At 43.5% G+C, this 21,887-nt stretch overlaps 1 protein-coding gene across 1 annotated transcript in view; it reads right to left on the bottom strand.

The window, feature by feature from the left end:
* LOC120324841 (propionyl-CoA carboxylase alpha chain, mitochondrial-like) overlaps window positions 1–21,887 on the bottom strand; it is a gene marked incomplete at its 5' end in the record, with an annotated part of 71,894 nt that overhangs the window by 31,322 nt on the left and 18,685 nt on the right. Inside the window, 3 exons of the mRNA XM_039389382.1 lie at window positions 2,025–2,093; window positions 2,190–2,237; window positions 6,736–6,813. Of these exons, the coding sequence (XP_039245316.1) occupies window positions 2,025–2,093; window positions 2,190–2,237; window positions 6,736–6,813 (195 nt within the window). The remainder of the gene's footprint in view (window positions 1–2,024; window positions 2,094–2,189; window positions 2,238–6,735; window positions 6,814–21,887) is intronic.

Here is a 21,887-nt window from a genome sequence, read left to right as displayed (position 1 = left end):
AACACTGTCAGCCTTACAGCATTTATTAGTCCCGTCTCTTGTTCATGAACTCAGAATGTCAGCATCCCATTTAGCACACTTCATGTTATCTTTATGAACTGCCATAAGTATATTAATGCATTTCTGAGATACCAGCTTGGATTTCCTTTCTCTCGTGAACTATTACAAATTAAAGATCCTATCTGTCTTTTAAAGCTAAGACAGCACTGTAGATCGAAGCAACACAGACACATTTTCAAATTCCTCTTTATAATGCACTATTTGTACTCCCTTCCCTAAGGTCATGAGTTATACTTTTTCATGTCATTATACTTTTTCATGTCATTCTTAACTCCCTCATTATGTTCTTCAATCTTTGTTTTCACTTACTGCTTTCAGATTTTTTTCATAGTCTCCAGATCGTAGAGTCCACACAATAAACAGACACGCTGGAGAGAAGACCAATTCATTTTCTCAAGTCTATTATGGACTGGTGAAAGAACATGTTTTCTTTTTTTAAACAGCTTTTTAAGTCTATTTTCAGGATGAATTCACCCCAGTGAACAAGGCTATGCAGTGCTGCTAAACAGTCAATCCATTTATCCTAACAGCAGATATCATATATATAAGACGGAATTCAAGCATCCATCAGCATGCTTCGGTTTTACTAGAGGAATCATAGGTCATACACAGTAGTTTGTATTCATATTCACATAACCCTTGGTTTCCAAAAGAAACAGAATTTATCATGATGTCTGACATCTCCCCATTAAGAATTTCATTTCAGTCCTCTGAGCACTCACAGGCTACTACACTCTACCAGTTACGGCTACCAGTTGAAATCCAGACCAAGTATACTTTCCATTCACCTCAAACAAATGAATTACTTGGCATAAAAATCCTTCAGTAGAGCATTCCAGAAAGTCCCATTTCAGTCCCTTGCTCTATCTACATATGAACTGAGCTTGTCATGTAGTATTAGAACCACAAAGGAACTCTGACAAAAACACTGTCAAAGTCCAGAACTCCCAACAGTTCTCACCTTTCACTTAACTCTGAAAACACCTAAGTTCTAACTACTTTCAGATTTCATCAACCATGCTTCAGTTCTTCCAAAGTTGAGTAACTCAACATCTATATTCACAAGTCCTGTCCTGCATACAATACACAATTTTTTTCCCTGATATCTTGTCTGAGTGACTTCTTTTATTAAATCATAACAGGGTTTTCACTCCCTTCCAGATTTCAACAAACTATCCTGGGACATGGGATTATCCCTAGCCATTTCTCCTGTAGCAGTTCTACTGTAGTAGTGTGTTCTCTTAGTCAACAAGGATATGCAAGTATGACTACACTTGCTGTTATATCACAGAAGAAATTATCCCCCTATTTTTCCCATGAATGACTTCAATTATTTCTAAAATAGAGACTATGAGGACCTGAAAATGGGCAAGTAGCTAGACAAGTACCTTACTTGTCCAGAAAGTCATTTTACCACCTTCCTGCCATGCTGCTGAATATTCAAGGCACCTCAATATCCAAATCAAATGGAACAGCTCCAGTAGGCCTGTTCAGCACACCTGGTAGGAGAGGGCACTTCTCTGGGAAGGGGGAAGCAATGAGCTGGATTTACCAGGCACAGGAAAAATTTATACTAAGCTCTACACCATCTCCTAAGATCCACTTTTCACTGCCTTTTTTGTGTACATTAGCAAAACATAATTTAAGTGTCACTGCCACTCACACTAGGTGCACATATCTGTGTGCACATGTATCTAGCTTAATCCACACAAAGAGGAAGGTAACATTTACACAAGCAAAACATAGAAGAGTTCACAGAAAAGATATGCTAAATACTTGTCTAATTCTCCCTCCAACTTGGTATCTCCACTCCGTTCAAGCACACAGAGGAAAAGGACATACAGAAAGATACTTCAGAATTGCCAATATGCTTACCACAATAATTAACAAACCTGTATAAAAGCGGCAAGTCTTGCAGAATTACTAAGAACCCCATTTACCATTTGAATTCAAGTAGTACTTACAGCGTTGGCATCCACATCACTGTGTATGGCAACAGTTTTAATCCCCATCTTCTTACACGTTTTGATGACCTACCATATAAGAAGTGACAATTATGAATATTTAAAATACCGATAATGTAAGAATTAACTACAAAAAAAGAAAAAATTAAAAGACTACATACTTACTCGGCATGCAATCTCTCCTCTGTTGGCAATAAGGAGTTTTTCAAAAGTCTGAAGGGAAAAGAACAATAAGAATCTTGAGATATGAACAGAACACAAGTTTTTCTCCCTCCAGAAACATGTATTCTTTTCTCCTCCACTTCCACTAAAACCATGGTTTATCCATGAGCTTGTAATTCTGAGATCACCTACTTTTGAAAGAGTTCTGCTGATTTAACGGTGATGATATAACAAACAGTATGCTTTACTAGATCTACCTAGCACACACACAGGTTTAGAAGAAAAAAGTTTTGACTATTCACACCAGCATTCTTTGGCTCTCCTTACCAGGCACTGTGCAGAAACTAGAACCCTACAGCAGCAGCTCTAGGAACCAGTCAAGTCCAGGGAAGAGGTGCCAGCAGGTATGCTGCCTCGCATCAGCACAGGTACATACTGGCAGTATGCAGATACGGTGCTGACAGGTACAGTGGTCAGTGCCCCTAATCAGTATAGATGACCTGGAATACAATACTCATCTGTTATGGGAGAACTTTAAAAGACATTCCAATCATAAGGAAGAGAGAATTCTCTCTACCTAGGGCATGGGGGGGTAAAAGACCAACACTTCCATGCTGTCCAGGCACTCCTGCTGAGTTATACCAGCTAGCCCCTACTCGTATGTGAGCCTCAGGTGAGGAACCCGGCAAAATCTTTCATTGCCATCATGACACTGTGTGGTGGGGAAAAAAAGTGCTTTTTCCCCCTGGAGTTAAAAAAAATGGTAACCCCCGAGGGGGTGGTGTCTCTCTTGGTGTTAACCCAATCAGCGCTCCTGCAAAATTAAAACACATCACATCAAACCAGAAAAGAAGGGTGATGTTGTAGTTGAAGATGAGAGTGGCCATGTTCTGAAGCCACGAGGAGAAGAGGCAGGAGCCCCGTTGGGGGCTGGGCCCCCCCAGCCCCCGGCTGAGGGGCTACAAGAACTTGGAACAGCGTTAAACTGGGCCGAATTCCGTAGCAGAGAGCTGGAGGAGTTTCTCCTCTGTGAGCAGCAGCAGGAGATGCTGAAAAGCAGCGGCAGAGCAGCAGCAAACGGAGAACAGTGGCAGAAAACTGAGAGATAAGAAGAAACAGCAGAGGCAGTTTGCAGCCAAGCAGGAAGACAGAGAGATCTCTAATGGGGGGGGGGGGGGGATGGAAGAGGCGAGAGAGAGAGAGAGAGAGAGAGAGAGAGAGAGAGAAACTAAGCTCTACGGACAGACTTTTGGGGTAAGAACTGAACCAAGAAACCCCCAAAACCCCTTCTGAGACACCTCCTAGAGAGGAGGGGTGGTGGACTCCCATTTGAGGGGAGTCTTGGAATGCAGCAGTACCAGCGAGAGGAGCTAAGAAGCTCAGATGTCCCGGAGCTGGACCGGGACAGCCAGAAGGAATGTGGGGGAAGTGGCCTGCCTCCCCCCTGCTGCTGCTGCCAGGCTGGCAGCCTGAGACAGAGCACAGGAGCTCTGGTAGAACTCTTGAGGTAAAGGCTTGCAACTGAAAGCTGCCCGAGATGTTGTGTCTCAGAGGTAAACCCCCTGAGGAAAGGGACCGTCACGAAGATCCCTGAACTTCGTGATATGACGTGGTGAAGAGAGCCTTTTTGTCCTGGTTACCGCAGTCCACGGGAGAGAGAGACCTTCGCTTGGAGTCGAAGGGCCGAGATGAGACCCCCCTTGTGTATAATGGAAAGAGATCCAGCTACAGCTGCTGCATGGAAGAAGAGACACTGCTGTTCTGAGAGTGGAAAGGATCTTTTCCTTCTTCCCTTCTGGACTTTTATTGGAGGGAGAAGAGATTTGATCCAATGTAAATACTGATTTATCACAGGAAAGATAGTTAAGATTATGTAGATGATGTATTATAATATTTATTTGTATAGTGATTGTAATATAATTCCCTTCCCCTATATTGTCTTGTGCTGTGTCTGGAAAACCCCATCTCACACTAGGGTGAGTTGTGTGAGGGGGGCTTGGACTCAGGAATTGGATTTTGGGGGTCTCAAACTACCAGACACTGTTACACACTCAATACACAGTGCAACAGAACAGCAAATCAAACTTAGTACGCCACTGAAATTCACTGTCACCTTTCACACTGGAGTGCACTTAGTGCTTCAATACTTCTGTCATGGCTGTAAGAAGGGGATAACAAGCTGTCAGAAGTCAGTAAGCCTCAAACCCCAAGCAAAACCTTCCCATTAAGAAAAGAGTGGTGCAAGAGCATAGCTGCTCAGCATAAAAATCTCGTTGCTGGGAGTAAAAATTATTCTTGTCACAGACCTTGCTACTAAATACACAGGTGCAGTTTGATACTGCACTTGCTTTGTTGTAAATACAGACTGCCACTGAAAGGGACAGTCCTGCTTTACACACTTATCCCCACTGCTTTCCATGCACCAGACCTAGCAGGGATCCAGCTCCAGGACAGGGCACCAGTTTAACCAGTAATCGAACTGTCTTACTCTGTTTCCCATGCTCTAAATAAAAACAGGACAGGGAACCAGCAGGACCTCTCCCTTTCAGGGGCAACCTGCAATCATACCACATCAGGTTGATCCAACTATACCCTAAGACATTCAACAGCTATTCTCCCCCTCTACACCAAACAGCTGGTTTTCATATGGACTTGGGGGGAAGGAAGTATTGCCGCTGTAACAATTAAACTGTTTGTTAGCCTCACAGTCATTAGTTAATCTGGGGAGGGGAAGATAGGTGTTAGAGGAGAGGAAGGAACACCACAAAACTCCAACAGGAAGTGCTATTGACAAACTAGAATACATACTGTTTGTTCCCCTACTCCAAACAGACAAACTCAAGGTGCCCTTAACCAAATTTACTTTTTCAAAGTCAGGGCTGAGCTGACATCACATGACCAGTTTAAAAATACTACCACATGATAACACCATAAAGAAATTAAGTGACAAGAAACCCTCCAGGTAAGAGCTGCACAGCAAGCTTATACAGCAAATTCAGCCAGATCTGCTGAATAACACTGCCCAGGACACAGGCACACCACACTCAAAAGATGATCTTAAACGCTCTTAAGCAAGCTCAATTATCAGAGGTACAAATACTTTAAGAACACCACAGGAGCCAGCAATTTGTTTGGAGAGGTTTTTTTAGCTGGAGATCTGATCTAAAAAAGATATCAATTGTTCCTGAATCTAAATTTCAACATTCTAGGTACCTAAAGATTTTTAGGCACACAGACTTGAGGGGGAATTAAAAAAATACTTCCAAATACCTGGCATTGAAAAGTTTAATGAATCGAATACTCCATTCAACTTACTTCTTGGTATGTAAAAGTTGTTTTATTAATCAGCTGAGGTCACAGTACAAGACAAGACTTTCAGTATCAAGATGTTAAGAATATTTGACATTCATTTTAATTTTCCAATTCTACAATAAAGACACTGAGAGACTGGTCTCTTGCTCCTGCTGTTAGAGGCTAGTCTCAAGTCCAGCACAATAAGAAAAAATTAAAAACCACACACTGCTTTGAAGTAACATTTTTTAATGTCATTTCCACTAATTAGCCTGAAAAGGTTTCACATGAAAGTCTCATCATTACAAAAACATTAGAAGGGGTAGTGAATGAAAAAAGCAGAAAAGAGCTTAAACCATCCGTAGTAGCCACTGGTTGAAACAACAGCTCCTATTTGAGAGAAACCAAATACCCAATTACATTATCTAAACATAACTATGCATTTAGAAAAGGAAGGAGACCTGATTAAGCAAGGACTTTAAAGAAAAAATAAATTTTCTGAAGAAATCTGTAAAGCCATACTGTTTTTCCCTGTTTCCTAGTACTATCTTACTCATGGTTAATTGCTTCTACACTTGTATATAAAGGGCTTCTACACTGGTAGAATATCAGTCCTGAATTGCTATCATCTTTGCCCTTGAATACTAGCTTACCTTCAGTCACATTAGTGCGTTACTTTGTAGGCCATGCCAAGACAATCTTCTATAAGGAAAGTTTTTCTTGGCTCATAACTGTAAATTGAGATTGCTGCTGCACAAGACCCAAGATGAGGATTTGCTATTCTCTGCAGGCCTTAAAGGCCCATCTTTATCCAAGCTCTGAAGTTCCCACCCTCACGCCAGATCATCTAACAAATCATGCTGCCACTATTACATACTTCTGTTTCCACAAAAAGCTTTTGGCTAGTCTAGCTCCCAGATGTTTTAACAGGCCCATTACCACCCACAACTATGCAAAACATTAACAGTTGTTTCATAATAATAACATGTTCAGGCCAGTATGCAACTTTTCCAAGCTCACAATCACTTATTCAACCTTTTGGTATACACTTGAAGTAGTATCCAATCTTGACAAGCATCCCACAAAAGTAACTTCCCTTTTGGTTTAAAAAAAAGGGAAGAAAAACATGCTATTAAACCAGTGACAGGTTATACCAGAACTACCGTTGTTAGTAGCAGCACCAGGGAGAGGATAGCTTAAACCAACTGCCAGCAGTACAGTAAAATGTCAAAGAGAAAACATGCACCATATTACTTACCTTTTCATTCGGATCATACACAGACGAATACAGTTTATGTGAAGTTATAAGGCACCATCTTGAACACAGCGTTTCACACTACAGAAGAAAGAGGGAGTTAAACCATTTTCTCCTGTTACCGTATGCCATTAAAAACATTTCACACACTGACATCCTGAGGAAACTTCCATATCCCTTTCACTCTCTCATCAAGTGGATGAAAGCTCATACAGAACTGCCCTTCCCCAAGCACACACCCACAAACAGTAACCAGAAACAATTCAGAAATTCTAGATATGAAGTCATTAGCTTAGGTATAAGCAGAGCCACACTTGATCACCCACTTGGAATCAAAAAGACTGCAAAATCCTTAACACTAAATATCGTCTAGCAGGAAGCATGAAACAGTAGTGACTGGCGACTGCCAGAACTCAGAATCTGTCAATTCTATCTGAACGAACTGTTTTCAAGAGCTGCAGAAATCTAAGTAGTAGAAAGTAAAGGCTCTCCTGCGAGAAGGTTCTCCTGTATTTTTGGGGAAAACAATATGAATATGGACTACATTAGAAGACCAAAAAATAAGGAACCATAGGTTCGCATAAGGAGGTTAAGTAGAGAATTCACTTGCACCTTCCACAAGGGTAGTGAACTTGAGATAATTGAAAAATTGTTAAAATTTTAAGTTTCCTGAAAGCTTATACTGATCTGGAAGTAACAGTGGCTGGCAGCAACTGGAATGAGCACACTCCCTACACAGCCCTCTGGTCTGATCAAGTTTGAAAATAATTCTCATGTTGCATCACAGAAAGCAGAAAACAGCCCAGGACTGAGAAGGCCATCATATTTGTAATGCAGCTGATACTATAATCTTATAAAGGAAAAAAATATTTCAATAAAAGTACTGTAATACAGAACTAAAGGAAGCCTTAAAGCATACCATCTCATGCCAGCTCCAACCAAACCTCATGAGCAGAAAGCTACTATAGTTTCACAAACCATTTAGATGCCATTCACTAGTGGCAGACATAGCATACATTGTTCCCATTTAATCCAGCTGTGCTTAAACCTTCCAGAATGATTCATGTATATTAATTATTCTGACACTAGAAAAAGTCAATTGAAAGCAACCGTTCCACCCTGTTTCACATGCTGGGCTCTTTCCCCTTCACTTTTTGTTTCACTGAGGGTTTTTTGCTTCTTTCATTTTTCTCACTTTACTCCTCAAAAATAAAATCCAGAGCAAACTGAAATGCAAATCATTTGATATACTAGAATCAGAACAACCAGAGGTTGGGAGTTTTTGGGGGGTTTTGTTTGTTTGTTTGTTTTTTGCAGGGATATATTACTCCTACCTGAGGATGTAACAGTACAAGCCTTTTCAGGCATTAAAGGGATGCAGTTAAGGACAGAATTCTTGCAGTTGCAATCACACCTACCAGCTGGTCCTTATTGCAAGTTTACAGAGCGACTGTAACATCTTCAGTGATTGTATTCTGCTCTAGATACTGTCAGAGGAAGGATAGCTACAGCAGTAGCAGCAGAGTACACTCTCCTGCTCCAGAGTACACAGAGTCAAGCAGATTGAGTTCCTCTCCTCTGAAACACTATTGACAGAAGTGCTTGAGGGACAGCAAATAGTCTACAGAAGGTCATACAGGACACACACAAAAAGTCTCCACCGAGTTAATATTATTCATTGGAGAAAGTGCTTGTTAAGGGTCAGTGAGGCTAATCTAAATACTTGCAGTTAGCAGGGCAAAAGGGGACAACCAAGCAAGGGAGAAAAAGCTTCTGAACTTTCTTGTAAACACCTTTTATAAAAAAATGGGTTTGAATGCTTATGAGAAACCAGAAGAGCTATGCACAGATGGAGACTGGAAGAAAAGGCTATGATGGGAAAAATCAGTTAGCATTAGGTTGTAGAATCTTAGCCATCTTGAAAAAAGCCTTGTTCAAACTTTTTATACAGAAACAGTAAAGTCGCCAAGCAATTAAAAAAAAATGGAAAAACTTTAAAAAACACTCAACTCTGTTTTTACACTACAGAATTGGACAGATTTCACATAAAAATCTTGCAATAGCCTAACCTAATTACGTACCTATGTTTAAAAATTTAGCTGCCTCCTCTCACACACACACACAAATCACGTAAAAAAAACAGGTTCAGCCCTGAATCGGATACATGTGGGGTAACTTCCTAAAACAAATCAAACATATTGCTCAACTCAGATGGGAAGTTCCAACTCTAATTCACAGCTTTGGAAAGAAGAGGTTCTGTATGTATCTGTACCAATATACACTAAGGTTTAAGAGCTTGCTTAATCTAGAATCCACTTCAAGAAAAGTCTCTGTAGAGGTCTGCTCCCAGACACTATGAGCAATTGAATAATTACTTAAAAATAAACAAGCATATTGTAAATAATTCACGTCTAAGGCCACAAAGGAACACTGCTAAATTGCCATCTCCAAATCCACAGCTATTCAGGTGTCATCACCTACTCCATGTTCCAAAGTTCCTGCCATAGGTAGGTTCATTAAAAGCTACACTGAAACCCCCAAAGAACTCTCAAACCACCAACCCAGCAAAACCAATCTAACCCTCAACCTACATCCTTAATTGGCTGCCTCCACAAAACCACACATGCCCTAGGTATTATACCCTACTTAGAGATTTCCTCAGAATACTGCAAAGAGAGCTCAGCTTGATCTAGTGACTTTTTTGTACCCTGCAAAACTAGGAGAGGGCAGTAGAGTCATCAGGTATAACCTATTTTTGTCATGACTTGTTACTTCAATTTGATAAAACTTTTGACTCTTGAAAGCCCAAGAATGCAGACTATTAATTTATGAGAGCTCAACTCTGAACTTCTGCATTTGGCTTGGAGTTTCCCACCTCTAATGAATCTTCAGAAAATGGTGTTAGCACTATATTATAGAAAAGCATCTTGCTTTATCTATTAATGGTGCAATAGCCAAACTGAGCTGAAACCTAAACAGCTGTAACAGTTACAGAATAACTTCATATAAAAAAATTCAAACTACACAGTAACTTGTAGAACAGTATGCCCATCGCACACTGCCACTTTGAGACCTCACAGAGAACCTGCCTCCCCTCAGGGACCCAGTGCAGCCCTAGGAAACCTCTTCAGGTGGTTTAAGGACACAGCATACAACAGCAAAATAGATCATTAACTCGTTTTTCAGATATGGTTTACCCGTGTGTTTTTAAAGGTTTACATGCCCTCATTGAGGAAGGAAATTTCCTCGCCATACTGGTCAGCTTGTAAATAACTCATTGATACTGAGCTTTACAGGCAGAAAAAGGTCTCAGTGTTGAAACAGAGGTACAGAATTCCAGATTTCAGACAGGAAAAGCATCATATATCAACATTTGCTCTAAGTCTAGTATGGGAAGGAATGTATATTTTAGAATTACTAGAAAATACAGTAAGCAATACCGAATAGTAACAGCCAAACTAGCACACCTATTTTCACTAGACTTAAATTCGACTTTCTTCCATTAAGGTTTTTGCCCCTACATTTTCAGAGATTCAGGTTTCAGATACTATGAGAATAACCCCCTTATCTTCGTGGTGTATCTACTCGTAACCATCAGTATTCACGAGCAGTTATAAACATGAAGACAATGGGGGCTTTTTCACATTTTGATTATACAGCAAATGTTCCCAAATCTTTTTTATTTCAACTCATTTGACATCGTAATTCCCTGTTTATGGAACTTTACTGATAGAGTCTGTATAAAGCACATAGGAAGCAGGCACCTTCAGGTGGCTGCAAGACTTTCAATTCATAAGGTAGAAAACGCAGCTTCCTAGTACAATATTGTACGAATCTTGTAAATGGTAAAGCAAACATAATGCTTCTGTTCTTTTCTCTAAGGAAGCGCTTTCCTTTCCTTTGTACTCCCAGAGTCTTGGAGAGCCAAGCACTTGTAACTGTAAGCAGATCCCCCTGAAGCCAACTGCAAACACAGATGTAGGTTCTGTAAAGCACGCTGCACTACACATAAGAGCTCTTTCCCTCTGACCGGGTTTGAGAAACATTCATAATTCTAAGAACAGAAAATCTGGTTTTCGTATTTGCCAACACAGCACACAAACTACAAACAAAGACACACTCATCCATCTAAGGCTGTTTCTTTAAAGTCGGTCATTCTTATGCCCATGCAGCTTCTCCTCTGTGCCAGTCCCTGGAGTTCATATAGTCACATAGTGAACCAGACATGGGAATACAACCACCTGAGAAGATATTCAAAAGGAGTGTGGAAAAATATGTTCTCAGGCAGACTTTAGTCCAGCTTATCCAAGATATTTACACAGCAGTGCTGGCACAAGTTGGAGGGAGACAGGAGCTCAAAAGGAGCAGCCTGTGATCAAGACCTAGCAGCTGCAGAAAGTTGGAACAGTTTCTCATGCAGCAGCTTAAACAGCTCTAGGAAGGCTGGCTAGCACCTGTGAAACAGATCATGGCAGTGTAACAATCAATGCAAGTTTGGGGCAGGCAAAATAACGAAATAATTAAAGCACAAAGTGTTTCAGAACAAGAGTGCCATTTTTTACTCAGTGTAGACTTTAATGATCTCAACTTTTTGTCCTTTCAGAATTAACTTTTGCCCATAGGACATGGCACAGCATGCTTTCCCTACAAATTCCAAAAAGCTACTCCTGGAAGCAGGAAGAAAACTAGAAATCTCTACCTGCATTACGCTTTGATAGTGCTTGTCAGCACTAAAATCTGTAGTTTACATACTAGAAACAATCACTGAACTCCAGAAGTCTATGGCTACATTCATCTCCCCAGACTGGTGATCATGTGAACTCCCTTCCCTAATGACAAATGATACCAATCTTGCATCCCATCAGCCTGATGCTTCTGTTCTCAAACAACGGGGAAAATTTTTCCCTGGAATAACAGCATGCTAAAAACAATATCAGAAGAGAGCAAGGAGCTCCTACTGTACAGATAACTTCCATGACTTAAACGCTGGGTGCACAGATGGCAGAGAAACTTTCCATACATTTAGTTCAGTGATTAGAAAACTGATCTACGCTGATGAAATCTATATCAGCAGTTTACCCTTGAATGCATGAAGTATTTATCACTTTGTTCTACACTATTTTAAACCTTTTGAGTCTGACAGCTCTCTCAAAAGAGTTTCACAACTGAAATAGCAAAAGCCATCTCTCATCCTCATTCTGTAACTACAGACTTCTTTCAACATCAGATTTTCTCCCAGCTCCAGAAGTGCAAAGCACTCAAAATGAAATTTTGGTTATATTCTAAACAGAACCAGTTCTGCATAAAACCTAAACAGAAGTGATAGGCACTAAATTAGAAACACTGCAAAGAATCAAATCCGCAGCTCAGTGGTTTTTTGCATCCTTCTCCTGTGGTCCTTTATTGACTCCCACATGAAAGTAGCAAAGGAAATTAAGGACATCTCATTAGCCACTAGTCTTTGCAAAAATTTTAACAGCTCCTAGCACACTAAAGTTTGAAGACATCAATTATATTATTTGTCTGTCACCGAAACATTAGAGAATCTATGAAAGCAATTTCTAGGCAAATTTGTTTTATTAGATGTTTCCCAATATACTGTTGTCTTGACGCTGACTTTCATACACAGATATTAAAGGTTAGAAATCACTTCAGTTACATCAATCACAACACTACTAGGCAGCTAAAAAAACACTTTATTTCACAAAGGTGCCATTAATGTAACATTTCCATTCTGCTTACACTGGTGCAGCCAGACCACGCCCTTGAGATGCCACATAGAAGGAGACAAAGTAGGCCTTTTTCAGGGAGGCTCCAAAGGACTGACACCAAAGTCTTAGGACTATTTAGTAGGAACAGCAGAAGCATTCCACATCTATATATACACACACTTAAGGCTACCAAAAATAAAGGAGGACAAGCCCTCTGTTAATTTCAAGTCATCATCTCCAATTAAACAACTTTTTTGCTTTTCAAGAAAACAAGTTTACTTACGTATATTTCCTAAGGAAAAATACTTGCATAAAACACATGCTATTTTCCTCTTTAATCCCTTCTCAAAATGCCCTGCCCACATAAACCACCTCTTTTACATGATCCCTAAAGACATGTGATGAGTTCTTTACAGTACTGCTAGGAGGGAACATTTCTAGGCAGAAATCTATCCTACACCACACCCCCAGGGGTACACTGGGGAAAACATTTTCTGCAAGTCACTCCTTTCTTCTCCACTGGAACCTGCAGACGTCCACATAAATTTTCCTTTTCAGGAAAAAAAAATAATTCTTCCTATTGTAAACAATTAGAGATATTTTGCACTACTCCTCCCATAATGAAACTAGTTGTAGTGTCATTCAACTGTTACACAACACTATGTGTTAATGCTGCTTGTTCTTATCTAAAATAATCTTCTTTTAACACAATCTGTAGAAGTAACAGATGAAAATAAAGCAAGTGCCTCAGCGAAAGCACCCTAAGTATCTGGGGTAAATGGGTGGGTGAGGAGAGAAGAGATAACAGTTCCACGAAGCTTTCTCCATTAGCCTAGATTTTCCAACTAAAAATAGCACAAAACTACCCTCTACCCCAGGGCTTTGATAAGCTCTCGTTCAACAGAGGGAGAGAGCAGAAGGAAACTGGAATCACAGAATGACAGGATCATCTGAGTTGCAAAAGATGCCGCAGATCACCGAGTCCAACCTGTGCCCGAACATCACCATGAACTAGACCATGACACTGAGTGCCACGTCCAGTCTTTTCTTAAACACCTCCAGGGACGGTGACTCCACCACCCTGAAGCATCAAAAAGCTGTGCAGCAGCATAAAATTAATTAAAAAAAAATAAAAATAACTAAACCGCCATGGTCTCCCGGCAACACGCCGATTGTTTACACCAAGGAACGACCTCTTGGATGCTGGCAGCCCTCAGGCACAGAAACCAGAAGGCAGCTCTTACAGCTGCCCGGCACCGCCGCCCCCCAGCCGGCACCCGCGGGCACCCCCGGCCGCTCCCCACCGCCCACCCGGGGCCAGAGGGGCAACACCCCCACGCACCCCCCGGCACCGCCGCGGCCGCAAGGTCCGGACAGAGAGCTCCCCTCACCCAGCCGGAGGTTCCCGCCCGTCACACGGGGACGCTCCTCGTGGGGGGCTGACATCCAACTTCCCTCTTCCCCCCCGCACACAGGGAACAGCCCCCGCCCGGCGAGCCCATTCGACTCCATCCACGGGGACCCTCCGCCGCCCCGGAGCGCGGCCCCGCAGCTCAGTGCCCGCTCCCAGGCCGGCCCCTCGGCACCGCTCACCCCCGGCCGCCCCCGCCGGCCGCCCCAGCGCAGCAGCACCGCCGCCGCCGCCATGTCCGCGCGCGGCCGCCGCTGCCCGGCCGCCCTTTCACCCGCGCCGGCGCCGCCGGGGCCCCGCCGCGCGCAGCCAATCCCGGCGCGCGCCCGCCTGCCCAGGGCGGGGAGGGGCGCGAGGGGCCCGCCGCATGTGCCCCTCCTCGGGGCTGCGCTTGCGCGCGCCCGTGGCCCCGCCCCCCCCCCCCCGCGCGCGAGCTGAGCCCGTGCGCGCGCGGCGTGAGGGGCTGCCCCGGGGCGGCACCGAGCCCCGAGCGCCCACATGGAACCGTGGAATATCCTGGGTTGGAAGGGACACAGCTGCTCGTGAATTTCATTCAGTGATGCTTGAACAAATAAATCACAGATTATCCTGAGTTGGAAGGGACCCACTGGGATCATCCAAGTGCAACTCCTGGCTCTTCACAAGACGTCCCCAACAATCATACCATGCGCCTGAGAGCGTTGTCCAAACACTTCTTGAACTCTGATAGGCTTGGTGACCGCTTCCCTGGGGAGCTTGTTCCAGTGCTCAACAACCCTCTGGGTGAAAAACCTTTTCCTAATATCCAACCTAAACCTCCCAACACAGCTTTGTGCCATTCCCTCACGTATGGGGCTGCCTGTGCACCTGCAGTACAGAGAGGAGACCCATCCACCCACCGAACTTCCCCGGGGTGAGGGTGAAAAGTGCAACTGTGTCAGCTGCCTTATCCAAGCTCCTGCCCTGTGGAACACAAGCAAGGCCGGCATGAGAGGGGTGCTGCTAATCTTCTGCAGGAACTACTCACTGCTCAGCTCCCCAGCACACAGTACTCCAAGTCATCCTCTTCTAAAGTGACCCATGCAGCTGAGTGTGGGTTCTCCACTGCAGGTGTCCTGGATTTCAGCTGATAGGGATTGGCACTACTCTGTCACATCTAAGTGAACTGTCATCCCAGGAAACGCTATAAAAGAGTTCTACCATGATAAGAGTGCCTAAGAAGCATCACTGTTACCATCTCAGACTTCTGTTGAAATACAACAGAAGCAGAAGCTGCCCACAACACAGAAGTGTAAAAAAGGCACCATCCAAGACGTTCAAAGCAGTGTTCACAAAGCATAACACTTTTTTCCTTTAAATAGTGTTATTTCCAATATTTGTTTTTTTCCTACAATGGTAATGTGCGAAATGAGGGTAGGCCTGAGCGTCCTCTTTATCCTTGCTCCAGCAGCAGATCAAGACTACACTTTCTGAAGATGAAAGACATTTAGTAAAGGAAAGGGAGTAGGTCATATGCAGTTTTCAGTTCACCCCCAAGACAGCTTTGTGACAATCTCCCAAGAGAGCTAGAAGACAGTAAAAAAAAAAATCCATAAGGAAAAGGTATATAGGCAATACACATAGTTATATTAAGAATAAATCCCTCAGAATTTAGATACAATCTAGGTCCTCAAGCAGATAAGAAGGCAGTTCCTTTACAGCCAGAAGACTGTGTAACTGCAGTAGCCATTGTTAGAGAGGTTTTACCAGATTACATCACCCCCTCAATTCACGCATTATTACATCATTTTTATACCATGCTTTTATAGTCTTCAGTAAATTCTCTCAGGCTGTATGTACAATCACATTCTGCAATGAGAGCCAGGATGTCCCAGAATAACTGGCACATTCCCATGCCACAGGGAGGAACCAGAGGAGGCAAAAAACTGCTGGGCAAGTGGGTTCACCCAAACGCGGATATTTTCATCAGGCTCTAGCTGCACGGTCACCCCAGCAGAACACAAGTTCCTTGCATTTACACATAATATTGAAAAATTTGGCCTAGTTTTACTGTTTGACATTACTTTTTAAACCTCTTGTATCAGTATGTACATTCAAACTGAAAAGAGGTGAAAGCTGCGACCAAAAAAAAAGAACACTGGTATCTGAAGGGAGGGTGTCAAGAGAATGGAGCCAGGCTCTTCTCAGTGGTGCTGAGCAATAAGACAAGGGGCAAAAGGCAGAAGCTGAAACACAGCAAGTTCCACCTGAACATGAGAAAGAACTTCTTTACTGTGAGGGTGACTGAGTACTGGAACAGGATACTCAGAGAGGTTGTGGAGTCTCCTTCCCTGGAGATGTTCAAAAACCATCTGGAAACTATCCTGAGTAACATACTCTAGGGGGTCCCTACTTGAGCAAGCAGGTTGGACTAGAAGACATCCAGTGGTCCCTTCCAACCTTAACCATTCTGTGATCTCTGCTGCATACCAAGGATATGTGAAATAACTTCTCCTCCTTTCTTCCCAACTGACTAGCAAAAATAAAATCAGCATTGCTTCCCCTCTGTTGCATGCTTATGATTTGCTCTGCTGTATGAACAGTGCCTACAACTGCACAGGTGAGAACAACACAAGAAAACTGTACTTAGTACGTCTAGAAGAGTTCATCGTATTTTCAATTGAAAGTCACAAGCAGACACTGCAGAGTTTTTTTCAGTACATGTGGAGAGCCTTGAAAGTAAAAGAGACCAAGAGCAGAAGGGAGGTACTGACCACACTGTCCTTCATCACAGGCTCTGCGTTAGATAGATGCACAGAGATACACACCACAACATCATGTTATTGCATTAGAACAATATCCTGAGGCACCTGACGTCAGTTCCTCCTGCATGCATAAAGCAAACAGTCACATGGCATCTATGGGGGTGTTTTCTTTTCCTCTATAGAAGAGATTCTGTTTGCCGGCCCCAGTTGAGGGACTGGCAGCCACCTACAGAGACGCATCAAAGGAGGCCCCCCACAGCTGCAAAGGGAAACTGGCTGGGATTACACACAGACACCACCAGCTGGGTGCATAAAGAAGTTGATGAGAAATGGCCTAATGCAAGCCTGTTTCCAAGTGAAGCTAAGGCTCCTTACAAATGGAAGGGACTGGGGAAAAAAAAAACTAGGAAAGGGACTGGGAAAAAAAAAAGCCTAATCTTATTCCATTTGCACATAAAGTTTTCTGCTTTCAGTATGATTTGATCAGTATGACTGACAAATTTCTACTAACAGTCTTTTTGCCTATTCTATTTTGAAATGGATACTGCACACAAAATATAAAATTCTGTTTCTGTAAGAAAAGGAAGATATCTAATGGATCAAGATTATACACAATTACCACTGAACATTTGAAAAATAGAAAAGAGCCTAACATACATCACCATTGCAAAAGAAATTGTAGATATACAAAAATCGAATTGCAAAAATAAAATATCTAGAATAATTAAAGGATATACGAGTTTGGATAAAAACAAAGACCCTCGTCCTGCATGTCTACATTTGTAATGCTGTAACTCTCAATACACATTCCCATCTCAGTTATTAAAGCTATTAACATGCATAAAGTTAAGTAGGTTTATAAGATACTGGAATACACTGCAACTTACTCTCTCATTATTTTGAGGGGATCCTGGGGAACTGCAGCTCTCAATACTGAGAATCTCCTTGATCCTTTCTGTAGAGCAGAAAGTTACCTTCATCTTCTAACATAACCCCAGACTCAGGACAGGAATCATAAGTTATTGTATCATCACCTAAATTTTAAGCAGTAACCCAGGGAGAAAACTGGAGTAATTGTAATACTTCATCTAATAAGGAAGATAGTGTATCAGGTTTATAGAACGTGAAATGCTTTATGCACAAAAGCCTGTGCCTGAAGAACTCAAAGCTAGAAAAATTCTTTGAAGTATCGCTTATATATTCTGTAAACAGCCTTTTCTCCTATCAGCATTCTGCTCAATGCACTGCAAGAGATGGAAATTCAGCCTTAGAGTCAGACAAGTCAATATCTCCCTACATCTCTCTGCTATGTACCTACAGAAAAACCTTGACTGTGAGGAGAGATCCTTCATACCAGACTCACCTAAGAGTGTCAAGAGTTGGAGGCTAGGGTGTTACCAGGCACCCCAGAGAAGACCCAAAGCCCAGCCACAGACACTGGGAAACCAGGCTGGGGTCCAAACTACCAACTCCCTACCCATTTGGGGCACCTTGATTTCAACCCCATGCCCAGCTGCCCAGGCTTTGGAGTATGTTTGGGCTCTGCAGCAGGAACATTCTTCCATTTGTAAAGGCACCTAAGGATGACCCACATGCTTCAGAGCTGACTTGATCCTTATCTTGGCCGCCTGGCCTCAAGGGTGGTTTGAAGCCCGTGTGTGCTCTTTCTCCGAGGAACATGAACCTTCTAGTCATGATCATTCAAATTCCCAAGCCATCAGGTCTCCTCAGGAAAGTCCTGAATCTCCCTGGCCTCAGAAGCTTCTCAGAGTCAACAAAAGCACCCCTGGCCCATTCTTAGAGGTGCCTGACCTCATTCTACACCTGGCTTCAGGGGTGGCTTAATCTCCAGGCCAGGTTGCCTTGTTCTGTGACATTGTGATCTCCTTGGCCCCCAGAGGCAACCTGGCCTTGTGCAATCACATAGCTTAAGAAGCTGCTTTGGGACAGCCTGGATCACCCCAGCGACGAGGGCTGATCAGAGAGGGCTTGGAATACCCAAGTCCCTATGATTTCTCATAAGTGCCACCTCAGCCACTCTGACTACCAGCCTCCAGTGCTCTCCAGCATGAAGCAATTCCTCTCTCCAGTTTCCTAATCTTCTCAGGGACATCCTGAACCCCTGACTTCATGGGTGCCTTGATCCTCATCCTGTGAATACTTCCTCTGAGATATACTGCTTTCACTCCTGACCAGAGGCACAGGCTCCACCTGGGAGCCTGGATTCCCCATTTGGCTTCCAGGGTGACTTGTCACCCCTCTAGCCCTTGGGGTCTCCTCGGGGAAGGTCCGAGCCTTCACTCAACACAGTATGGCCTAAGGGGTGATCTGATCCCTTTTCCACCCTCAAGGACTGCTCTAGAAATCATCCTGTTCATTCCCCGAGCCCTGCTGCCAGCCAAGGGACTGTTCAGAGAGAGCTTGATTGTTCCACCCTTGCCCAGCCTCACTGACAGCTTCAGCATCATCCCATCTTCTTGCTGCTGGTCACACACACCCACACCCCTTCACCAGCCATCCAGTCCCTAGGACTCTTTAGTAGCAGCCTGAGCTGCTCCCAGCTGCCCAAGAGGAACCTCAAAGCCTAGGAAGGGGTGACTCAGAGAGCCCTTACCTACAGGGCACAGTACTGTAGGATCTCAACAGGGTGGGCAGACCTGGGTGCTGGTATCGAGGTCCATCAACAGTCCCAGACTGTTGAAGGCGGTGTGATGACTTGAGTGTAGTTTTATCCTGGAACTGGTGGAGTAGCAAGAGACAGAGCTGAAGACAAAGGCCAGCCAGGAGACAGAACAGAGACTGGAGACAAGTACACTGCCAACAACATAGCTTAAAGCAAGGCTGAAGGCTCAGGCCTGAGCTTAAACAGACATCCCAGGATATCGGCAGGGTCCCTTTGTCTTGGGGACCATGTCTGGTTACCCCTAGTTTGATGATTTGGATCAGACACAACTTTTAACTTTCTCACATCCTCAGGATGTTAAAAGCCCATTGACAGAAGCATGATGTGAAAACCAGGAGTTAAGCACTGCCTGCCTCAGAGCTAGCTGGAGTCTGCACAGATCCTGCAGCAGGGAGGGCAGGGAAAGGCTGGGAAGCAGAGCACCTTGTAGAGCTTTCCAAGCCCCTCGTGAGGTGCAGCCCTAAATGGCAGTACTTATCAAGGAGAGCACATGCACACTTCGGGAAGATATCACACTTGGATGTGATGAAGTGATACCCCTTAGTGAAATTTCGTACAAGATTAGCACAGGAATCACAATTGTTTTGACACTGTGGAGTAAAGTCTCTGTGGGAATTGTGTTTTTCCTGTGATTTCATGGACTAAAGGGTTTCTGCAAGACTGCATCAAAGTGGCTGGGATCCAGACAACTTGAGAGAGTTCTTTCAGGAGGAAAAGGATGAGAATCTGAAATTCACAGAAAGAATGCAAAAAGAACCAAAAAAAGTATTCCAGTGCAGCCTGGAGGTAAATACAACCATAAAGAAATACTGAAACAGACTTGTGGGCTGGGGAGGACACAGACTGTGCCAATGTAAAGATCTTGCTTCCTCCTCTAGAGCCTTGGGACAAGGGTGTTACAGAACCAGGTAAACACGATGGCCCCACAGGTCTGAGCAAACGTGAACTCACAGTGTTATTGACCCCATTGTATAGAAATTAGCTTCAGCTTGGGGCCTTGCTGAACAACTCCAGGAGGTGTCACACTTGTAGGACCAAGGAGGAGTTAGCACAATCAAGTGATTGCTAGGATTGCTGCTCAATATTAAAGAACTCCAGTACATGGACAAAAGTTTTGCTGAGCCTCTTCTCTGTGCTGTTGTTCACGTGGAGTGACAATGAGTTTGCCTAGTAGACTGAAATTTACTGCCTGCTTGTAATGTGAATAGTTTTAAACAGCTTTGGATCCTTTCTAAAGCCTTACGAGTAAACCCACAGATTAAAAACAAATTTGTAATTCATTTGATTAAAAAAAAAAAACAACGTTGTCAGGACTAACAAAGATTTGCGCAATGGCTGTCTGGGCTGTCAAGCCCTAACAGAGTCCTGGTGAATTCCTGCCGTAGTATTTATTGCCTGAAGGTTCACTGCTCAGTAAACAGAATGGTACATTTAAATTTAAGATTGCTTTTAGAATTTGCTACTCCTGGGCATGGACAGGCTAAAGGAGATGATGGAATTCCTTAAAAGATGCAATAAATTCAACGGGGCTAAATCATTTGCTTGGATTCCAGCCATGGCATGAAAGCTTGGAGCAGAGAGGGAAGTTGATTTTATCAAAAGGAAAAGAAGCTTTCTTCTTGAGCACACAGTGCAACCATACCCCTGAGTACAGAGATGGAAATGAAACAGAGGGAGGAAAGGGGAACATGCATGAGAAAAAGTATTTACTCAGTTCTGTTCCTGATAGTGGCACCCAGAACTGGCAATAGAATATCTTCTGTATGTGGCATGACATATGACACATGGGTGATAATCCTCATGTCAACCATGAGGATATTCCTGGCAGGTCCTCACTTGCCCTTGAAGGCTGTTTAAACCCCCTAAGTCTTTACAACTTCGCTCTGGTATGAATTTCTCAATGCCCAGGGTTTCGTATTCCTCCTTGGATTCTGTGATGACAAGAGGGGACAATGTATTCACCATATGGTGCTAGGAAGGACTGGATTTTGGTAGTTCAAAGGGTGGTGGAATTAACAAAGACTAACTTTTGAGGTATTGATTTCAGGAATGCCTGAGCACAAATAAGATGTTAAACACCGAAGGAAGAGCACTACCACCACTGCTTGCTCTCTCTCTCTGCTTTTTTTTGTCTGAGAAAAAGAAAGAGTTGTTATCCATTCAATCCATGACCCAGATTGGTGACTGGGGAAGGCTGGGCTGGGCTCCAGGGCCCTAATTGTCCTGGTCAGCCTCACTGCACCCATACCATCAGGCCATTGACCCCATTTCAGCTCAGGTCTGGCTCATTAGGCCTGCTCTGTGCTGTCTGGTCCTGAATTATTATTCAGATTTTCTGGGTTGACCCCAGACCCAACTCATGACTTTGTCTCTGCCTGATGATGGTTGGACTGTCAGTGGAACCTTTGCTGTCACCGCTCCACTTGGCTGCTGTGAGACTGCCTCACCTGAGTTGTGTACATCCTTGGCTCCTGCCTTACATGATCCCTGAAAACTCACTCCAGTTTTTCATGCCTCCCTTCATGAAGCCTCATCACCCAATCCCCATCCATTGCCAACACACTGCCCCTCCAGCAGTCATAGTGCAAGGTCAGAGTACCAAGTGAGGTAAGTTTGGGGCAAACTGT

This window comes from Pipra filicauda, unplaced genomic scaffold (assembly GCF_003945595.2).
Source record: "Pipra filicauda isolate LSUMZ 115617 unplaced genomic scaffold, ASM394559v2 scaffold125_size2111803_pilon, whole genome shotgun sequence".
Classification (NCBI taxonomy): Eukaryota; Metazoa; Chordata; class Aves; order Passeriformes; family Pipridae; genus Pipra; species Pipra filicauda.
This window is presented reverse-complemented; position numbering and strand designations above follow the sequence as displayed.